Consider the following 23,420-nt stretch of genomic DNA (forward strand, 5'->3'; position numbering starts at 1 on the left):
AGCCATCCTGGGATTCCTGTTAATGGTCTTTGACTTAATAATACTTTGTTTAATATTTTTGTATGTAGGGCAGCCCGGGTGGCTCAGCGGTTTAGCGCCACCTTCAGCCCAGGGCCTGATCCTGGAAACCTGGGATCCAGTCCCACGTCGGGCTTGCTGCATGGAGCCTGCTTCTCCCTCTGCCTGTGTCTCTGCCTCTCTCGCTCTCTGTATCTCTCATGAATAAATAAATAAAATCTTTAAAAAATATAGTTTTGTATGTATGCTCATAAGTATTTGTATCTATATTCATGAGGTTGGCCTGAAATTTTTCTTTCTCATGCTTTGAGTTTGCTACCAAAATTATACTGGCCTTCTAGAATGTATTGGGAACATTCCTCTTTTTCTGTTCTCTGCAAATGCTTGAATAAGATTGAACAAGCTGTTCACTGAAAATTTGGAGAACTTGCTACTGTGATCATTTGGGGTTTAGTGTTTTCTTGGTACAAGATTTTTAACTATAATTTCAATTTATTTAGCACTTATTGGTTTCTTAAGTTTTTCTAATTCATTTTGAGTCAATTAGTAGGTTACATTTTCCCAATTTTGTCTATTTTCTAGACATTCTAAAATTAGTTGATACGGAGTTCTTGTAGGGGTCTTTTATCTTTCTAACCTCCATTGGACCTGTATTTATGGTCATTCTTGTAATTTGCCATGTTTACTTGGTTATTTTCCATGTTTATTTTCTCTTATATTAGCTGTCCCAGAGGCTTCATAAACACTATCTCATTCCTAGATTTCTGCCCTTATCCTTAACTTTTTTACTTCTACTTTCTTTTGGATTATTTTGGTACCTTTCATAACCTGCCTGATATTCTAAAAAGCAGTTTGCCTGTCTTCCCCTACTAGATTTTAAAGCTCTTAGAAGTCAGTGCTTCATATCTTATTATTTTTTCTTTCCAGAAAGTCTACAGCACGATATTTTATCTATAATAGATCTTTGGTAAATTGTTGTCAAACTTGAATCTTGACGGCTTGGGTTTTGTCTACTGCTGTTTTCTCTTTCCACTGTGATAAACTAATTTTGTCTCATGTCTTCTTCAGTCATTTTACTCCAGGGACGGTAACTTTCAAATCAAATCTTCCTATTTCCCCTCCCTTGGCTAGTGTAACTTGGGCATCTCACACTGTTCCCCCTCCCTAGCCAGTACCTCTCATAACTTTTCCATAATAAAGGCACCATCATTCTTCCAGGAGCAGAAACTCAAAATCTTGCTGAAATTTTGATCACTCTTTGTCTGACTTCAACTAGTCAGAAAGTCCTGTTAATTTTTACTTTACAGTGTTACTCAGCTCCATACCTACCTCTCTGTTTCAGCCGAGAAGACCTTGGACAAAGCCTAGTCCTGATACTTCCCCCTCTCCTATCATCTCATGGCCTGTCATATAAAGGTCACATTACTTCACCTGGCATTTAAGACTATCCAGAGTCTAGGTTCATTTTACTGCCCCCAACAGGGGTCTTCTGTTTTCTGACCAGAGTTCTGTCCAGGTTACTGTCTCCTAAGCCTCTCTTTCGTAGCCTTTTTCACCTCCTGTGGTTCTCTTTCTCTTGCCTTTCTGCTCTGCCATGCTGGTTCCTATTCATTCTTCAAGACCTGGATAAGGGACACCACCCTTGCGCTCACCTCCAAGGAGTATTTCCTTCAACAATGGAAACTCTAGTTAATCACTTCCTCCTTTGAACTGCTTTGTTTTTTAAGTGCTGTTGTTTTCATTGAAACTTTAAAAAGAGCCAGCAAATTGGAAGGGATCTAAAAGTAATCTGGTTTAACCTCTTAACTCAAGACCTCACTCCTCTCCATAACTCATACATAGCATTAGCTTCTAATATGATTCAAAGCTCCTGTTTTTTTCTTTCTACTTTATGTAACAAGCATCTGGAGGTTAGGAATTTGGTTCATCATGCGCTTGTATTTCCTCTTAATCGTTAATGTTTTTTGTCCCGGGAAGACACTAAAAATATATTCATTGATTGAATAAATGAATCATACATTTTCTCCATAAATAGTTCACAGAGGAGACTGACTTGCCCAAAAGCCTGTTCTACTGCTCCTCTGTTTCCAAATATCTACAAGTGAGGATGACTTACAAAGCAGTGGATACATTTGCAACCTGTTTTTTCTTTATATAGCTCTATATTAGCCTTGGTTTGTACTTTCCTATGTCTTGAAATCATATTTGGAATTTCTCACTTTTGCATGAAAACGCATATGTGTTTTAATAATAGAGTCTGTTGTATGTTGATTGTATTTCCTATAGTAGTTTAGAAATATTTAGCAAGGAGTATTCCATTTGACTCATGTAAATGAATACAGTGATGTTGTGGTTAGATATTTTACATAAAAATTTGCTGCCACAAAAACTGTTGTGGGCAGCAACTGGACAGTCTATAATATGTGCAGGTTTTTAAAAAATTATTGTTACTTTTGTGGGGTATACAGAAATGATAGTTTTAATTTCTTTATAATTATTTGTATGATATAATTTTGAAAATAAGATGTTTTCAAAGCAAAGATGTTTATAGAAATTTAGCACTGACTTCAAGTATGTCAAATGCTTTAACGATATAGAGGGTACTTAAATTCTGTTACAGTTTTGATGAAAATACAGAAGTGATATTTTCATATTTTAAGAACTTCTTTCCATTTTAGAGCATGTCAAAATAAGCATAGTAATTTGAATGCTCTATTTTTATTTCTAGAAACCAGCAAATATCCTAGTAATGGGAGAAGGTCCTGAAAGGGGGAGAGTCAAAATAGGTAGGTAATTATTTCTAAAATAATTTATTAAGAAACTGAAATGACTGCAAAGGTGGTATCCCTTTTTTAAGATTCGTATTTAAGTAGTTAATTTTAAAATGACTTCTTCATGGCATTTTTAGAAAATATGTTGGGAAGTGTAGATAGATAGTTTATAAAACTCCTCAGAGGGTTTATTCCCCAAATAAGGTTCTGTGTTTCTAAGCTGAGGCAAGCAAGCCCACAAAAACTTCATTCCCATATCGTACCCAGCATGTGTTTATACCATGATTACTGTCTCGCAGTGACCCTGAACATAATCTGCTAAGTCTTGCTTTTGTCTCAGCTTTTCCTGAATGCCTCTCTCCCACCTGACCTAAAGCACACATCTTCCCAGATACCATTCTTCTGCCCCCTGCATGCCTGTGCCAGGTACCAACATATTTTTTCCAAATGAAGACATATGTTTATAAGACTCTCTTACTTGGTGGTCTTAAGTTAAGGCACCAGCAGGAACTTCATCTATAATATTAAAATTTCCTTTGCAACCCTGAAGGTTGTTCTAAAAGAAATTGGCATCATTTATACCTGTGACATTTTTAGGAAGAAAATGAACTAAAGAAGTGCTTTATTCTAATTTTTTTTTGTAATAGAAATTACATGTACTAAATGCTCAATGATTTTTGGAAGGATTTTAAAAGAAGTTTCGTCTCATCAATCTGCTTTCTTTGCTGTTTGAACATATCATACTAAGGGTGCTAAGCTGACCTGCTACACATCCATTCCATCCTGCTACAACTGAGCCTGCCTGCTGCCCCGTCTTCTACTTCTTCAATCCGTTTGCTAGTCTGGCTCCAGAAAAAGCTGTTTTCAGCCAACTTCCCTTTCTTTAAACCTCTATGTTGAGTTTACTGAGATTCAGAATCATAAAAAATGTTGTCGGTGGTCACTAAGAACCAAGTAGCTACTTTCCTTCCCTTGCCTCCCACCCCATCCCTGGGCCCTCCACGACTCCCCACTTGCTCCTGTGTCTCCCTTATGCCTTTTCTTGTAGGCATTTGAGTCCCTACCTCTTGCTAGATATTGGTGAAGGGGAAAGGGTGGTGGAGGGTGGCCCTCCCTGTGAGAGACAGTGACACAGACAGTTCCCTGCCCAGAGTGGTAAATGCCATTACATGTTACCTCATGTACTTACACAACCACCCCTGTGACAGAGGAGGGGAGCTGACTTTGGAGAGGTTGCAGCTTACGTGGCCTCTCCAAGGGAGGACTTGAATTCCAAGTCCAAAGTCTCTTTCCCTGCAAACGTTGCTGCCTAGCGATATCAAAGCTGTCTGCGGTACCCTCACCGAGCACTTTCTGCCAGCACAGTGCTGCCTTTGAAGGGATCTCGGACAAAGAGTGACGCTCCCCTTCTGAGTCCCGTCTGGGCCACCCCACCCCACCCCGCCCCAGCTTCTGAAGATCTTGCTGTACTAAAGCTCTCACACTGCTGTGTCTCCACTCTCTGCTTCCCTAGTTTCTCCTCTTCACCTTTAAACATTCGTAATCCTCTTCCCAGTTCTGGAATAAGCCTTACTCATATCCATTGTGTTTTCTTTACCATTTGTTCATTTTCTGCCCCCTTGTTCCTTTACTTCTAGAGCACACAGTGTTCACCCACTGGTTCTACTCACCCTCGTTTGTTATAACCTGCCCTCTAATTCCATTGAAACTGCTCTCCAGACGGTCACCTCTGACCTCTGTCTCACCAGAGCAACTGGCGCCTATAGATAGTCACCTTTACTACCTTAGTCATTCATGTCTGTGACCAGTCTGGCTTCACGACTGCCTTTTCCCTTGGTCTCTGTGACATCACAGAATTCTCTTTTCCCATTCACCACTTTTGCTTACTCTTCTGCATTTTACTCATCAGTGGCTTTTCTTCCTATTATTAGCCTTGTGTTTCAAGATCCCCTGGGCGCTGGCAAGGGGTGTGGCCTCCCTCTACAATTACTTCTTTAAGGCCCTAATAAGTTGTGGCCTTAAAATTGTGGGTTCTATAAAAATCATTTTAAGATCTGAATCTCAGATTCTCTTCTCTCACCCTCGCCAAAAGCTCTGCCTTTATTCGGATGCGCTGCTGGCAACCTCTACTCCATTGTTTCAAACCAGATTCACAGTCACCATCCTGGACTCTCCCCTGTTTGTACCGGTCATCATGTTATCCCGGTCACCCGCCCTTCCTGTCTTCTCCCTACCACTCCCAGATGTCTCTAGTTCTCCTCAGCATAAATTCTGTGTTCTAGCCAGGCCCGTTAGTTGCCCTCCTGTTAAGAGTTTGAGAATTGTAATGCTGTCCAAGATTAGGAATAAAAATCAGGGTTAAAAGTAAGCAATAAGCTTAATGGTAAATAATTGTCTAGTAGTCAATCTAGTCGATTAAATTGCTTTTAAATTTTGTTTCACTCGTATGTTACTGTTTAAACACTAGTAATGCCCGGATGCCTATGCTTAACACTTTAATAGTCATTTTTTGAGTGAAGGCAAAAGCGCATCGTGCCCTTAGCTGCACCTGACCTCCCCCGCCCCAGCAGCCTGAAGACTTCGGGCCTTCCCTGGAACCCTCTTGCTTGCCTGCAACCCCCCTTACTGTTTTGTTTTGGTTTTTTTAAGATTTTATTTATTTATTCATGAGAGACAGAGAGAGAGAGAGACAGGCAGAGTGAGAAGCAGGCTCCACGCAGGGAGCCCAGTATAGGACTCGATCCCGGGACTCCAAGACCACACCCTGGGCTGAAGGCAGGCGCTAAACCACTGAGCCACCCAGAGATCCCCATCCCCCCATACTGTTCACAGTGACTCCCCCCTGGGAAATCCAGCTCAAGCCCCACGGTCAGTTTCGTCCACTGCTACAGAGGTGTACCAAACACTGTTCCAGCTCAAGCCAGGGAGGAGACATGGCCTGCCCCTCAAAGGACATAGAATCTAGTAGAAGCCACTGGCAACTGGCCTTTGGCCCTTACAGTGCTTATTACCCTTTTGGTTTTTGTCTACTCCATGTTTTTTGTCACCTTCCCTTCCTGTAAGCTCCTTGGTGGTGCACACGGCTTTTTCCTGCTTTTCTCTATCATTTGATACTGTCTAATTAGCACTCACACCTGAATTTTATTACTGCAGTGTATTGAATTGAACAGTTTCACTCACATCTAATTTTAGGAAAACAACCATTAGTAATGTTTAGGCCAGTTACCCTATGTCTAAAGTAGAGATTACCTGAGAAAAGGTTTGAAATTCCTCTAAAGTTCAAACAATAGACAGGAATTATTACTATCCCTTATACAATGAAAACATACTGTGTATATTATACATTTCAAATTATAGAGGTTTTTTTTTTTAATTCTTCCAATTTTTCCTTTGTGACATGATATTATCTCTACTGGATGTCCCATCAATGCGTAAGAATATAGCTGCTAAATTATAACATGGCATTTTTACTTCCTATCTCTATGACCTTGGGCAAGTCATCTAACTGCTTTTGGGTTTGCTTTAGATTCTTCATCTCAGAGGTGGGGAACAACATGCTTACTGAACCAGCATTCGAATGAGGATTAGATGAAGTTATGTATGATATATGTGAAAACCATCTGTAAACTCTATCAAGTGCTTGATAGATAAAAAGTATTTGTTATTTATGAAATGTTTTTTAAAAAATTTTTATATATATTTTTTATATTTATGAAATCTTAAGAAAATTAGTCTCCAGGAACTCATTAGAGTAATAACTATTCTTTTGCTACTTGTGTACACCTCTGATATTTAAATCACCTTTGGTATAGATCTTTGTTAAATCCTGAATTATAACAAATTATCTCTTACATATCCTATACATGTTCTTGGTAACATGGTTCTTGGTATCCTATAAAGTGTGCTGGTAATTACACAACAGTGGCTCCCTGGGGGAAAAAAGCCCCAATTTGTAGCATTTGCTGTTTTCATGATGTAAATATTCCCATCATAGCCAATTTCAAGTCACCAACATGACATCACTGAACTCAGAGTTGGGAAGACATATGTACAAATTGGCTCTCGTGCGTCCATGAGCCAACTGCAGCTCACACCAAACCAAGATGGAGTCAGTTTTTAGATGCAAAGGCATACAGAGGTCATAACTAATCATGTTCAGACTATTTCAATTTTATAAAACATTTAAGATGATTATAGTGTTTCTGAAAGCTGGGGATCTGAAGTCAGACTTGGGTTCTACTTATGACTGTCTTCACTCACTCCATGACCTTGGGCAAGTCAGAATATCTTTAAGCTTCAGTTTCTTGATCAATTAAAGAGGCACAATAATAATAATAATATCCACCTCAGAAGGGGGTGGGGATCTGGTGCCTGGTTGCAAAGTGAGGTAAAAGGTTGCTTTATAAGGCAAGTGGCTATTGTCATCAACCTTGCATGGTTCAAGTAGCATACCAAACTGAGTTTTATATTAATTTATTTCATTTTCTAGCTGACATGGGTTTTGCCAGACTATTCAACTCTCCTCTAAAGCCACTAGCAGACCTGGATCCAGTGGTGGTGACTTTTTGGTACCGGGCTCCAGAACTTCTGCTTGGTGCGAGGCATTATACAAAGGCCATTGGTAAGTTAGTCTCAGACGATTTCCGATCGTAGCACTGAATGATCATGAATACCAAGTGGTACAATAATAATGAAGCTGTTTTGTAAAAACCATTCTTCCATCCCTTTGTCAAAGTCCTCCTGTCTTCTGCAGCCCTAAATTTTATATTCTGGTAGATTAGCCTTTTTAACTTTGTAGGAGAATATGGTTCTTTAAAAAGAAGAAAGCATTTCCTGTTAGAGAAGAGACTTACCTGATCCTGTTGTGTTGCTATGGAAATGATAACGCGCTGATTTTATTTCCCACTTGCCTACCATTGATCAAGAAGAATTGGAGAGAGGTTTAGTAAGAATTGTTTTCTCCACAAAAAGAAAAACAGAAAACCAGATATAGCGTGATGTTGAAGAGAGCCCCTTCTATCTGGTGGGAAAAGTCAGTCAGTCAGTTCTTTCCTCAACAAGAAATAATGTGACTAATTTTTTTCTCCTGCCATTACTGTTATCAGGATGACGGGTTCTCCATTACAGTAGGAAATAGACTCTGGGTGGATTAGCTGTGCTCAGCATCTTGCCATTTCAGTAAGTGAAAAAAAAACTGAGTAAGAGAATCTGTTATAAACACACTCTCTGTAGAATTTAAAGTCTGCTCCAGAACAGAGGCAGCAGAGATTTTACTACTGATCACTACCGTGTCCTTGGAGTGCCCAGCTATGAACTGGGGGAGTCAGGAAGACAGAGCTCTCCTCAAACCTAGAGATTTCTTTTTTTTTTTTTTTTTAATATTTTGTTTATTTATTCATGAGAGACGTACAGAGAGAGGCAGAGACAGGGAGAGGGAGAAGCAAGCTCCCTGCGGGGAGCCCGATGCAGGACTCGATCCCAGGATCCTGGGATCATGACCTGAGCCAAAGGCAGATGCTCAACTATGGAGCCACCCAGGTGCTCCCTAGAAATTTATTTAAATGAGGTAAAAAGAGAAGATAGAGAAGGGTAAATAGTACTGTCACTGTGATGGGCTAGTTCTGTAAGTACCAAAATCTGCTAGGTGTATTTCTTGAAAATTTCTTTCTGATGAATTTTCCATTTACTGGTATTAGTCTCCTATCATTTTTCACTACATTTAGCTGCTTTGGTTAAGTTCTATTTAATAAAGGCACTAAATAATAAAATTATTAAAGATAGTTGAGTGTAACCTTTCTCTGTTAAATTTGTGAAAAACCTGGTGGCATGCAAAGAACTACAGAGGTAGTTCCTATGTTTGAAAAGATTAGACTGATAATTAACCTGTTTGTGGATAAAAGGAGAAACAAAGATTAAAATATAGTGAGCAATGTCCTCATTCAATAGGAGGTCTAGTTTCTGCAAAATTCTGACACCCAGCATACATCTATACTATGTCCAAGGATTGAGATGCCAACACAGTTGCTGAAATCTTGTAATACTTCTTAAACATTGCTGAAAGGTTCTGTTAAGTTGGTGAACAAGCCTATGAGTGTTTACAGTAGGGGAGTGTGAGACCGGCCTTCAACCCTACTGCTAGCAGCTGAGCCAATAGTAAGGCCCCATTCAGAGGCTGCTGAGGCCATGCTATGGGCCTGAGACCCGACCATGGCAGCTGTATCTGAAGGATACAGAAAAGACAACTATACAAGCAGATGGAAGGAATAGAATGGTCTCAGAATGAGGGGTTAAAATTAGAGCCTGACTCTACTTACATCCCAATGAGTGATTTTTACCAAGAAGCTGTACCTTTGAAACTTTTGGAATTATGTGTGCTTTTTCTGTTCAATCTCTCCGCTGAGAACAGTAAAATCTCTTAGACAATCTCAGAAAGCACTAGGGAATAGGGAGAGACTGAAAATACCCCAGAGAAAGGGGTTGTTAGCTGGGAAGTAACAGGCGGTGCCTCAGAGCAGAACTGATGATGAGATAACCCAGGGCACAGGGCAGCGAGTCGAGGACATGGTAACAGTAGAAATCCACCTGCTCTCGGCTCTTAGCAAGGTCTCTACAGAGTATATCTAGGAGGGAGATTTGTAGGCAGAAAAGGCACATTCAGCCAAACCTTCTTGGACTCCCCACCAAAACCTCTCCCACTCTCAGAGATTCTTAGAGGACAAATCCATGGTGTAGTAAGTCTCATTTATGATATGTGCCATTGCATGAGTCTGTTGTATGTGGTCCACACATTTTGACAGTCCACACTTTGAGAAGCACAATTCTATGAATATTTTTTTTGAAGATTTTATTTATTTGACAGCACAAGCAGGTGGAGCAGCAGGTACAAGGAGAGGGAGAAATAGGATCCCTGCTGAAGAGAGAGCCCGACAAGACTGTGGGGCTCCATCCAAGGACCCTGCTATCATAACCTGAGCCAAAGGCAGATGCTCAACAGACTGAACCACCCAGGAGCCCTGAATATTTTCTGATTAACTGTTCTTCTATTGAAATAAAATTAGGTGTTTTGGGAGAAATAAAGATAATTGGGTATAAATTGGAAATCAACTCTATTTCCTATTTCCTCAGGGTGTGGACAATAAAATTGAATTTAAACTAGTTTGCAACTTAGAGATAAAGATAATTTCCAATTTTAGTCAAGTTGCATTTATCCATTCTGGATAGAAATTAGGAAGAAAGAAAAAAGACACAGAAAAGGAGTAATCCCCAAATCAGTTATTCTTAGGCTTCACATATATTCTTTTTTTTTTTTAAAGATTTTATTTATTTATTCATAAGGGACAGAGAGAGAGAGAGAGAGAGAGAGAGGCAGAGACATAGGCAGAGGGAGAAGTAGGCTTCCTGTGGGGAGTCCGATGTGGGACTTAATCCCAGGACCCTGGGATCACGACCTGAGCTAAAGGTAGACACTCAACCACTGATCCACCCAGGCATCCCAGCTTCACATATCATAGCAGACATTATAAATACAACAAATGCATACACATTCACTTGTTCTTACTCTTCTCCATACCTGGTTCATGTCAGAAATGAGTATTATTTCTATTCAGAACATATAAAAGAAGAGTTTGATGATTTGATATCACGAAGTTTCATGGAGTGATTTAGGGGGGAAGAGGAGTGATAGCAGTTGTGCGTACGTGTGTGTGTGTGTGTGTGTGTGTGTGTGTGTGGAGGGAGGGAGGAACACATCGTTGATAGAAGAATGAGAGCTGAGAAATGGTATAGATGATACAAGAGCCAGATGACCATTTAAAATTAGAGGTTAATAGGAGGCAAGAAATCCCAGAACTTAACATTACTTGCTGCACTAAGGTTCTTTTTCTTAGCAATTCTCAGAGGAATCTGGATCCTGGCTTCTGTCCTTTTCTTTTCTTTTTTTTTTTTTTTTTTTTTAAGATTTCATTTATTCATGAGAGACACAAATCAATTCACTCGTACATTTGGCAAAGCATTGTGAATGTATTATTATAGTCTTAGAATCAAAATTACAGTTTTTCAACATGTAAAATCCAGATAGAATAATCTATCACTGGTGATTTAAAATAGTTAGTAAAACTTTTAAAGATGCCTAACTTTATCTTGGAGTGTTAGAGGATTGGAACAGCTTAATCCAAGTGAATATATTCAAATAATATCTGTCTCTATGGTGTCATGCCATACCTGTAGACACTTGTATTTATCAGCTTCTAGACCTTACAGTTTGTTGAAAAAATTGAAATTGGTAGTCTTTCCAACAAAAGTAGAGCTTTTCCAGGTCATGTTATATGGTCTGTACTGTCTATCTACACTCATGCATCAGAAATTATGATCTATTGTTGTGCATTTGACTGCCTTAAAGGAATGTCTCACTATACCTGATGATGATGACATTGTTTAGTCTATTGGGTCATGAGTATTACCTGCATTAAATTATCAGTTGAATGCTTCAGTGACTACATTATTCACAATGGTTGGGAAAAGCTTTTGCCTAGGTGTAAATTCATTGCTTGCTAAATTGAGTTTCCCAAGTGTATCTTGATTAGAAAATTTACAAATCAATGTTTTTATATTTGGCTTTTAATCTGTTATGTAATGATACAGCTATTTCATGTCATATATATATATATATATATATATATGTTTTTATATGTTTTCTTAATATGGTTGTCATACTTTGTATATTCCATCACTGAAAACTATTTTTATATGTAGGTTGTGAAAATACTCAGGGATTATAACCCAAGAAATATAATAAGTCTGTACAAAACTTGTTTTTCTTCCTTCATAGATATATGGGCAATAGGTTGCATATTTGCTGAATTGTTGACTTCAGAACCTATTTTTCACTGTCGTCAGGAAGATATAAAAACAAGCAATCCCTTTCATCATGATCAACTAGATCGGATATTTAGTGTCATGGGGTTTCCTGCAGGTAATTTATTTTTCTTTTCAAAATAACATTGGAGTCATATTTCAAAATAATTCCTTTTCAAAAGCATATTTTATTTTTATGTCTATTTTTAAGCTAACATAAGTAGATTTTTAAATATAAGTAACATTATTTTCTATAACAATATTTGATATTTTTTTGTAAGATAAAGATTGGGAAGATATTAGAAAGATGCCAGAGTACCCCACACTTCAGAAAGACTTTAGAAGAACAACGTAAGTAATTTCATATTAAATATAAGTAGTAACTTCAATGGGAATATCTCAATCAATCCTTTTAGAAACCAGATACAGATTAGTGTTTAAACCAGACATTTAGATTTTAGGTTTTAATATATTAATTATGCTCATGATTTAAAGAAGATATTCCAGATGTTGCTAATGTACATGTCAGGCTTAGACTGTAGTATTTTACAGACTTCTAAGAATTTTAAGGGTCAGTATAGCATTTAAATGTCTCTCCTGTTTTAGCATGATGAGGGCTCAGTTCAAGGCCACAACTGTGATTTTTATCTTTATCTGAATAATGACCGGTGAGCGAAATGCTGGGTTAGACAACCAGGAAGTATAGCAGAAAGAAGAACGCATGGCCCAGAAGCCGAGTAAAACACACTGGTGTATATTGAGTAGAAATGAGAGAATAAAGGGGACAGCGTGAGAGGGGTTTGTTGTAAATGCGCACGCCTAGAGGAAAAGGTGAAAGGGGTTCTCTTTTGGGCAACTTAACAGGAAAATTTCAGGACAGGATGACATGTAAGAATGAAAGCAGGCATGATAAAGAAAGGTAGGAAATGGCACCACACATTTTTGGCCTCTCTCTTCCACGGTCCCCGGTGGGGTGTTTTTCTTCTGCCTCTTAAAGGCACTCCTATTGCTCAAGGTTCTGTCTTGGACTCTCTTCTCACTCTGGACATTTTCCCGAGCAGTTTCTCTGATTTCATTGGCCACAATTTACCACTGATTACGCTGATAACTCCCAGTTTTTGCATCTGACTCAGATCTCTTTTCCCAGGTTTCAGACCCACTTATCTAATTGCCTTCTGGAATCCCAACGTGAATGTTCCATAAACACTTCAAGTTCAGTGTCCAAAACTGAACTCATCATCTATCCTCCCACACCTTCCTCCCGCTGTATTTCCTATCTTAGGAAATGACTCCATGATTCACCTAGTTGTTCCAGCCCAAGACCTGAGATATGCCTGATCTTCTCTTATCCCATTCTCTTCCATTTTACCCTGCAGGGTTCAAACAATTAGTAAATCTAGTCAGTTCTTTGTATTTCTCTCCATCTACCTTGTCACTATTACAGTCCAGACAGCAACTCTCTCTCACTTAGGATCCTGCAGTGGTCTTCCAAGTGGAAGACCTCCAATCTTCATTCACACTCACTGTCTATACTGCAGTCGTGGCCAAAAGCAAATTTGATCATGTTTGGTCTCCTAGTTGCTCTTAATTCACTGTACTCTAAATTCTGAGTGTGACTTACAGAGCTTTGGCTTCTGCACCACCATCATCTACTAAACCACTGTCTACTTTTTATTCTATAGCCTGGACATCATGAATTTCTTTAAGAGTCTGAAAACCCGGGCAGCCCAGGTGGCTCAGTGGTTTAGCGCCACCTGCAGCCCCGGCTGTGATTCTGGAGACCTGGGATTGAGTCCCACATTGGGTTCCCTGCATAGGGCCTGCTTCTCCCTCTGCCTGTGTCTCTGCCTCTCTCTCTGTGTCTCTCATGAATAAATAAATAAAATCTTAAAAAAAAAAAAAAAAAGAATCTGAAAACCCCAGAGTTTTGTTTTTTGGTTTTTTTTTTTTCTTTACCTTTGGGTTTTTACACATGCTGTTCCTTTAGTCTACGATATACTTTCCTCCCACTCATTCTAACTTCTCATATTAACTTCCTTTCTGCTTATCCTTTCAATCTTGGCTTAGGCATCACTTGCCTGCTGAGGCCTCCATTGCCCTTCTAGGTCTGAGTTAGGTAGTCCCCTTCTGTACTGTGACATCCTTGCTGCTCCTCTCAGCACTGATGACTTTGCACCACAGTTAGCTTTAGAACACTTACCTGCCTCTCCCTCTAGATAGTATGGGTTATGTCGACTTTATACACCATTATCTGTGTCTCCAGGGCCTGGTACATAAGTACATGCTCACTAATGACTTGTCAAATGGGTATTAATGAAAGTGGTACAAGTAATTGAAGACATACTAGTAGTGTAAAAGATGAAGAAAATTAATGTAAGCACTTAACATTCATCTAAGTGTTTAAAGACTAAAGGAAAATTTTCACATCAAATGATAGTGTTTACAGTAACCAGAAATAAAAGGAGAGAAGTTTTAAAAGATAAATGAAATTCAGTTGGAAAAGTAATAGGAAAAGCTCAGCAGTAAGAGCCTGTACTTCTTATGCAAACGGTTCTACCCCCATGAAAGAGGCTAGTGATGGGTAAGATGAAAGGAATTTATTAAAAATTAGCTAAATCTAATAGAATACATACCAGTCACTGAAGTAAAATATAATTTAAGAATTCCAGAAAGCATCATTTTAAATGACATAAAAAGTAAAATAACTTTCTTTCATTATATCAAATGAAAAGAACCCCCAAAATTCCTCTTAAGTGAATTGGGAAGGATAGTGATATAAGCTTCTATAATCTTTCCAGAGTGTCAGCTCTTGTTAGCTCAGTAGAAGGCAAGGTGAAAATGGAACTAAAAGGAAATCTCTAAGTCGACTTTAAAATTGATTGTTCCAATAAGCATTCAATATCACATTCCACCTGATATTATGATGGAAACAAATAACTTAGAATCTAGAGTTAACCCAAGAAATCAGTTGATGCAACATAAAGACCAAAGAGATTTATGTAGACAAACTCCATTTCTACATAAACTTTAAAATTTCTTCCCATTAACAAACTTAGTAGCTACCTTGCTAATAAAAATGTTCCTCATTACTGGAGGGAAAAAAATGTAAAAAAAATAATTAAAAAAAAAGATTTTATTTACTTATTTATGAGAGAGAGAGAGAGAGAGGCAGAGACACAGGCATAGAGACAAGCAGGCTCCATGCAAGGAGCCTGACATGGGACTCGATCCTGGATCTCCAGGATCACGCCCTGGCATGAAGGTGGCACTCAACCACTGAGCCACTCGGGTTGCCCCAATTTTTTTTTTTTAAGATTTTATTTCTAAGCAATCTCTACATCCATCATGGAGCTCGAACTTTACAACCCTGAGATTCAGTTGCATGCTCTACCAATTGGTCCAGCCAGGCACCCCAAGAAAATTTTAAATCAATACACATGGCAAAGATTTTAAGAATGAACATACCTAGGGAAGGGTATGATAAAATGGGCACTCTTCCTTGAATGTGACTGCTGAGCCAGAGTGTTTCTCAAACTTTAATTTACATACAAATCACCTGGAGACCTTGCTAAAAATGCAGGCTCTCAGGGACCCATGCTGCCTGTCTTAGGGCCAGCTCTGTGTAGAAAGGTTCGTTCTGTAGCACATAAAAATGGCTTTGAAATGTCCCTTTCCTCTGACCTAAGAAATTCAAGAATTTATCCTGTGGGAGCAATCAGAGCAGTCACACATGGCTTGCCAAGTACTTACTATGTCAGGCATGGTGCTAAGCCCTTAGCAGCACTTTCTCGGATGGTCCCCACAACAACAACAACGCTATTAGATAGGTATGATTATAATCCTCAGCTTTCAGAGGAGGAACCTAGGCTTTCACTGGGGTTGACGAACTGGTAAATCCTTTCTGATCCTCACCTGCTGTGCAGCATTGTCTCCCCACCATGCAGATCAGATTAACCTACAAGGACACAGATTTCTTAACTATTGTGAAACAAACAACATCAAGAACAGTAGGAATATACAACCCCTGCAAATTAGTAGTTTAGGGAGTGGTAGACAAGGAAAGAAGTTTATTATTAAGTGAAAAGAGGGCAGTCTGTACAGTATGACCCTGATTTTATAAAACAAAAACAAAAACTCCTCTGTGTTTGAATCAGACATAGATGCATAGCAAAAATGCCAAAGGAAAAATCAGCAAAATCTCAACAGTGTTTTGGTTTGTTTGTTTTTTTTTTCTTCTAATCACTGAATGACTTACTTGACTATCAGTTTTCTTCTCTAGAGTTTTCTGTATTCTCTAAATTTTCCACCATAAATGTGAAAATTTAATGTGAAATTTTTCATATGTAGGAAAGAACATACGTAACAAAAATATGATCCACAGTCTATTTAGAATAATAAAATGAATACCCCTCTACCCACCCTTCAGCATAAGATTTTGTGAAATTTTTCATATGTAGGAAAGAAAATACGTAACAAAAACACGATACATAGTCTATTTAGAATAATAAAATGAATACCCCCCCTACCCACCCTTCAGCATAAGAAATAAAACATCACTAAGATTACTGAGGTGCTCTGTGCACCCTGCCTTCCTGTTCATGTCCCTCCCAGTGAGTAAACGTTATTCTGAATTTGTAATTATCATTCTGCATTTTTCATTCTGGTTTTGCTATAGATGGACATATCTCTAAATGGATTACTGTTTCAGTTTAATATATCTCAGAACTTTATATAAATTATATTACAGTCTGTATTTTCTTCTCCAGTTGGCTTTTATTCCCCACACAACCTCTGTATTCATTTTTATTATTTTTTAAAAAGATTTTATTTTTATATATTCATGAGAGACGAGAGAGGCAGAGACATAGGCAGAGGGAGAAGCAGACTCCCCGTAGGGAGCCTGATATGGGACTCTATTCTGGATCCCTGGATCATGCCCTGAGCCAAAGGCAGACGCTCAACTGCTGAGCCACCCGGGCGTCCCTCATTTTTACTATTGTATAACACATAACAACGTACCCATTCTTTAGTGGATAGACATTGGTGTTGTTTACAGTTTTTTTCTACTATAGAAATGCAGCTAAGAACATTCTTGCCCATGTATCCTGTGATATACATGCACAAAGGAATCTCTTAGACTATGTACCTAGGAAAGGAATTGCTAGATTTTAGGTTGTTCACATTTTCAATTCTAATGGTTAGTTGTTTCCCCCCAAGCAACTGTGACAATAGAAACTCTTAGGTGTGGTGTTTAACAATCCCTGCTTCTTCCCACATTTACCAATATTCAGTTATGTGTACTTTTATTAGAAAAAACAATGGCCTAAACATGTACCTTATGGGAAAACCAATCTGGGAGCTTTCCATTAAAAAATACAAATTGTGTAAACTGTACTTAAGTAAATGAACATTTTTTGAAAAAATGAAGCGAAGCAGAACAAAACGTGAGTGTTCCCAGTGATGTGTGATTGTCATGTCCTTGCAGGTACGCCAACAGTAGCCTCATAAAGTACATGGAGAAACACAAGGTCAAGCCTGACAGCAAAGTGTTCCTCTTGGTAGGTGCTTCTCTTCCAGATGGAAGTTGGGTCCATAGCACAGGCCCACCCCATCCCATTCAACATGGAATTGTGCCAGCTATTCCTTCCCTTTAGAAAGAAAAGAAATTGTTGGGGGCTGATGCAAAATTAAATACTTTTCTTTTAAGATGTCACCCTTGATTTCTAGACTTAATTTTTCCCAAAGATTTATCAGCAGGAAAAAAAATTATATTCTCAAAGGGCCTTCATGCTAATGATTTCTGCCAATTTCACATAAATGTGTGTGGTGTCCTAATAGCATGGTGAGCTCTGCAAAATGGCATCTGATATTAATCCTGCTAGACCTTAATACAAAAGTCAAAACATTGATAAGCAGTCTTTCCATGTGCTATCAATTTCTTATGTGTTACTCTAGCTTCAGAAACTCCTTACTATGGATCCAACCAAAAGAATTACCTCGGAGCAGGCTTTGCAGGATCCCTATTTTCAGGAGGACCCCTTGCCAACATTAGAGTACGTATTGTACGTGTTCTGTGTTCTTTGCTCCAGGTCGGGGGTGTTGGATGGTGGCTGCAAGTAAGAGAAGCCCTTGTTACTGCAGCATTACAAGTTCTCCATTAATACTACCTCAGAGAAAAAGTACTCAAGAGAAAGGGCCCGTATTCTGAAACAGGCAAAGCCATAGAGAGGTGTGAATGGAAACAAGTATTTTAGAAAGGACCATTACTCAGGGTTACAGAAAAAAACTGAAGCTGAGAACAGGTGGGACTTTGAGAGGTCAGTCAGCCAGATAAGTTTAAGCCAAACCAGTAGGGAACTAAGAATTTAAAAGTCTGTGTGTCCACTCTACTACCAAAACCCCTGTGTTTCCCCCTCCTTGTTACACCCACGTGCTTGTGTTTATTAGCACACATAAAAGATGCAGCTTTTCTGGGGGGGAGGGAGTATTTTCATTGTTGAGGCAATTACAAATTCAATTTTGTTTTGTGTGCTAATAAATTTTCTGTGGAGAAACTTCCCCATCATATATGTCAACTAGCTAACAGCAGTTAAGATTTGTTACTGAAAATGGTAATTATTATAAAACTTAGACAATTTTTTTTTCCAGAGAGAGAAGGGGGTGGGGGTGAAGGGCAGAGGGAGAGAGAGAATCTCAAGCAGGCTCGGCGCACGTGTGCCCAGCGCGGGTCAGAGCCCGACTCGGTGCTCGATGTAACAGCCCTGAGATCCTGACCTGAGCCGAAATCAAGAGTCAGACACTTAACTAACTAAGCTACCCAGGCACCCCACAAATTCTTTTCTTATTTGCTTGAATTCAGTTGTCTTGGGAGGCATCCCGCAAATATTAGCTAGAGCTGAAGAGTGGGACATAGCTTAAGAAAAAAAGTGGAATTTTAAGTTAACAAGGTCAATGATAACTGTAGATTTTAGGTCGTGATGTATATTCTTTTTTTTTTTTTTTAAATGGTGTTGTAGTGTGTTTGCTGGCTGCCAGATTCCATACCCCAAACGAGAATTCCTTAATGAAGATGAACCTGAAGAGAAAGGTGACAAGGTATAAAGCTACACGGTACACATCACTTCCAGAGAATAAGGGAGGCAAAAAGAGAATTTAGGGAACTATAATTGAATGATTACTACGTATTTAACTGCCTTTAATTATGTATTTACATGATTGCAGATGTACTTTGCGAACTTGAAATCTAGTAAGTTTACAGATAAATGATTTCTAGCCTGTTTCATTCCCTGGTTCTTAATTGTTGGGTTTCATTTGTTCAGTGTCACTTTATGCAGGCTGCTTTCAAAGGGTCTTATTCTTTGCTGGTAACTGGGTATATCAGGCCCTCCCCATATCCCTCTACTTTTCCAAACTCCTGATGGAGAAGACCATCACAGCTGGTTTCCTGAGAGCAGAACAGCTTCCTGGGTGCTGCATGCCTTCCGGCCGGATGTCTGGGACTGATGTGGAGGATGAGTGTGCAATCTAGATGAACTTCGGAGAATGAATCGTGTTCAGGACTCAGTACTCTGACCTTAGGGGATGCGCAGCATCCGGCTGGAGTCACTTTGGCATCCCCACCCCAGAGGGGCTCTCCAGCTTGGTCCTTGGGCAGCCCAGTGAGCCTACTAAGGAATCAATGTCCTGTTAAAAAAAAAGAGAAAAGGAAAATGAAAGCAACCACCGCCCTGTTCATTTAGTTCCATACCAAGTTTGCCTTTCTTCCTTTTCTTGCAAGAACCAGCAGCAGCAACAGAACCAGCATCAGCAGCCCCCAGCGCCCCCCCAGCAGGCGGCAGCCCCCCCGCAGGCGCCGGCACCACAGCAGAACAGCACCCAGACCAACGGGACCACGGGCGGGGCTGGCGCAGGGGCCGGGGGTGCAGGTGGCGGCCTGCAGCATAGCCAGGACTCGGGCCTCGGGCAGGTGCCCCCCAGCAAGAAGCCCCGCCTGGGGCCCTCGGGTGCCAACTCCGGCGGGCCTGTCATGCCGTCAGATTATCAGGTACCCCCTCCGATTCTGTTCTGGTCAAGGGTTTTTTATGAAATGGAGTGTCGATTGTTTTTTTAAAATTTATTTAAAGAGAGAGCATGAGCAAGAACACAGCAGGGGGAGGGGCAGAGGGAGAAGCAGACCCTGGGCTGAATGGGGAGACTGAGCCAGGAGCCCCAGGCGGGGCTGGATCCCCAGCACCCCAGGGTCCGACTTGAGCCAAAGGCAAGCCGCTCAAGCAGTTGAGCCTCCCAGACAACCCAGAAGTCAATTTGATCCTAGAGCCTTTTAGACTCCAGTGATACTGAACTCTAAAGTTTGACTGTACAAATGGTACAATCCTGTTTCTAGGGCATGACATGAAAATGAAGATTTGGGTCATATTTCGTTGTAATTGTGAAACATTTTGTTCCTTGGCTTGTTTTTCCTGACTTCCGGAGGAGGGAAAGTGAGGCGGGCATCTCCCTGCTCAAAGGAAATTTCTCATATTAGCCTTCCAGCTGCCTGTCAGCTTTGGGTCAGAATAAGCAGTTGAAAGAGAGAGGAGCGGCAGCTTATTTTGGGCAAAATAAGCTGCCCACTTGAGAAAGATTTGCTGTCCCTGAGAGGAAATAATCAGTAAGTAGCCATTGCAAACATAGAAAGGGATTAAGATTGAGATGTTGCAGAAATCACTGTTCAATCTCACTAGAAGTATTTTTGAGACTAGAAAATACTTTTTATTAATAAGATTAAAAAACAACAACAACACCCTACAGTTGTGTGGTATCTGCCTAAATGTAGTGTCTCTCTCCATGGGATGGGGGCCCCCAAGTGTGGGACAAGGATGGGTGGAAGCCAGTGGCAGCTGGTAGTCCAGGCCATGAAAGAATAACAGAGGAGATCAAGGTTTATTGAATCCTCCTCAAGGGAGCCCCCCGGCAGGACAGCAAGGAGGGTGAGGGCCATAGTTAAAGCAGGAGGTGGGGAGATAGGAAGGGTGAGGAGGTATGACGGCCATGGAACCATCCCTGTTCTGGTAACTGCCTGGTTGTAAGTAGCCCATTGGTCAGTGAGGGCCTAGGGATGTCTTGAGGTGGGTCCCCCGATGGGCCTGTGTTCAGTCAGGGGTTCCCTATGGGGCCCTTTTGCCTGGATCACGTTTGCACTGCTCAAGTCTACAGTCTAAAAGTGGCCTCTATGGATTGTACTACTAATTTGGGAAATTAAAGGGAAAAAAGTCTAAGGATTATTAGTATGGGGGGAGAGAGAGATAAAAATACCCGTGAAAACCATAGGGAACATTACAAAACCCCATAAAACCCTCATTTTCTTTCTTTCTTTTTTTTTTAAAACAGCCTTCATTTTCAAGGAAAGTAACCAGCTAAGATCTAAGGGGGGGGGGGGGAGCGAAGAACCCTTAAAACCTTAAAAAAAAAAAGATTTAGAACCTCAAGGTACTGCTAGTGGAATAGGAGCAGGAGAATAGAGATAATAGAAAACAAAACCACTGGCAAGGAAACCATAAACTTGCTGATAAGGAACCCGAATCAAGAGAAACATTTACCAAGAAAGACACAATAAATAGCTGCCTCAGCTGGCTTTCCATTTTGAATGTATCTGCAAACTAATTTGTTTCCACACAACCTCTTCTCTGAAACCTTCTCTTGGAAGAGTCCCTGCACGCCGAGGAGTACACGCCATAGAGCTTCCATTGGTTCTACAGGGTGAAAAACAAAAGACGACAGAGTAAATTTGAAGGTCGGGTTGGCTTTATTAAATGGCTTGTGAACTGGGCAGCGTCCCATCTAGCAAGTGCAGGGGAGCTCCCAGGAGCGGGTACAACATGGAAGCCTTGGTAGGAAGGAGGGCCGGGCAAGAGCCTTACTGGCAAAAGAGAAAAGAAGATTGTTCCAGTTGGGGGGTCGCTTTTCCCTCAGGGAAAGGGTAGGGCTCTTACCGTGCAAATTACCTGTCTTCCTTGGAGGGAAAGGAGAGGCCCCAGGAGGCCGACTCTTTGGCACCCACCAGATTTCCTGACTGACCTGGTAGACTACATTGCAGGGGGAGAGTTGAAACTGCAGTTAGGTCTTCAGCTCTGGTTTGGTGACTTGGCCTAAGGCACCCCATTTGGGACTCACGGTTTTCTTCTTTAAGCACAACGAACACTAATCAGGGCTTCATTTTGATCTACTAAAAACCGCTTGCTGTTTGGGTAGTAGCCGTGAACGTATTTGAATTTTTTAATATATATAAAGTCCATCCCCCTCCCCAACAATAGTTTATTCCTATTGTGTGAGCACCAGGCCTTTATCTCATCCTGGTGCATCTTTGTGTCTCTGATTCTGTTATGTTAACCTGAGTGGAGTCCCATTGTGGACAGATAACTCAGCTACTGCCTTCCTTTCAAATCCAAGAATTCCTCAAAATGCTTTTCTTTGGCCCACGCCGTGCCATCTGCTTCAAAATGAAGCAGGCGTGCGTATGGGCTGGGGAGAGAGAGCTCTCCGTTGGAGAGGTCAGTGTGGCGTGGAGGTGGGAGAGGCCCGCTGCACCTGCCCACGACTCCCATTTCCCCACCTTTGCCTAGTGTAGAGGAGCTTTTGTGCTGAATCGCATCTGCTAAAGTCCAGGGATCACAGCCAGCCCAGCAATCGGAGGGCTTGGGTGTAAAGAACATGTTTTTCATAATAAACTTAAAAAATAAAACATGTGAATCCGAAAGCATGAGAGGCTTCTTACACTAACACGACTGGTGTCATGAACACGCCGCGAAGGCGCGGACGCGAGTTGTGTCTCCACATTCGGTCATAAAGCAGGTGCAGCAGGATTCCCAGCAGCGACACTTGGCCCCGTGCGTAACTCGGCTCCTTACACGGCACACAAAGCCGAACACGGGACAAGTCACGCGAGGAACAAGGTAGGGCGGGGGGGTGGGAAGTTCCCCGAGCGGACTGTGAAGTCGGGCGGAGGCCTGGCTCGGGCCCGGCGGCCCCTCCCGTCGGGCAGCGAGCCCGGAGGCCACCTGGGCAGGGCCTTCAGTGCAGGTGCCTTTTCGAAGTGGTCGCATATAGAGGGGCCAACATCTGAGGAGTCGCATAGTTTGGTGCAAAAATTCCCCCTTTTGAAGGGATTTCAGCAGTCTCTGGGCGCCTGCAGGCCTCCTCGGCGCCTGCGGACTGTCCCCCCAAGCCGAGGTGGTCTCAGCTGGCGCTGGTCCTGGTGACGCCTGGTAGCCGCGATCCCCGTAACTGACAGGAGTGACTCTGTCGTGTTCTCTAGACCTGGCCAGAGTCCTGTGACAGGGAGGGGGCGACGTGGAGCTGGTTTTCACCAAGGCCCTCCTATGGCCCTGCTGTGTCAGACCCGATGTTGCTAGTTCAGTTTGGCAGCGTTTGCACGCCCTGCTGAGCTGTCCTTCCCTTAACCCCCAATGCCACCTTCAGGGTCACTTACAGTTTTTACTCCAAGTGATGGTTTTATTAGTTAAGATCTTTCCTGCTTTACTCACAGGAAAATCCAGCCTTCTGAGCTTAGCTGAAGGCCCTGGGTCCAGCTGTGCTTATCGTTAACTAGGCCCATGTTCTTATTCTAGAGATGATTTTTTTTTTTTTTGCATATTTGTCCCTGGTACCATGAAGATGAATGTTTCATTTAAGGCGATAAAACACCATTGGATTGAAATACATTTGTCTCTGCTTTCTCTTGAGGGTGTTTTCACGTATGAACCCCCCTTTTATTTCATTCTAAATATTGCCTGAAGTTTA

The 23,420-nt window shown here is 41.0% G+C and overlaps 1 protein-coding gene across 2 annotated transcripts in view; it reads left to right on the forward strand.

The window, feature by feature from the left end:
• Positions 1-23,420, forward strand: part of CDK19 (cyclin dependent kinase 19) — a 162,484-nt gene that overhangs the window by 134,119 nt on the left and 4,945 nt on the right. For both annotated transcript variants that reach the window (XM_041753324.1, XM_041753333.1), the window contains exons 5-12: positions 2,747-2,804; positions 7,279-7,410; positions 11,617-11,760; positions 11,924-11,993; positions 17,128-17,200; positions 17,598-17,695; positions 18,659-18,737; positions 19,420-19,686. In XM_041753324.1, coding sequence (XP_041609258.1) covers positions 2,747-2,804; positions 7,279-7,410; positions 11,617-11,760; positions 11,924-11,993; positions 17,128-17,200; positions 17,598-17,695; positions 18,659-18,737; positions 19,420-19,686 — 921 coding nt within the window. The remainder of the gene's footprint in view (positions 1-2,746; positions 2,805-7,278; positions 7,411-11,616; positions 11,761-11,923; positions 11,994-17,127; positions 17,201-17,597; positions 17,696-18,658; positions 18,738-19,419; positions 19,687-23,420) is intronic.

The sequence above is a fragment of the Vulpes lagopus genome, chromosome 1 (assembly GCF_018345385.1).
Source record: "Vulpes lagopus strain Blue_001 chromosome 1, ASM1834538v1, whole genome shotgun sequence".
Lineage (NCBI taxonomy): Eukaryota > Metazoa > Chordata > Mammalia > Carnivora > Canidae > Vulpes > Vulpes lagopus.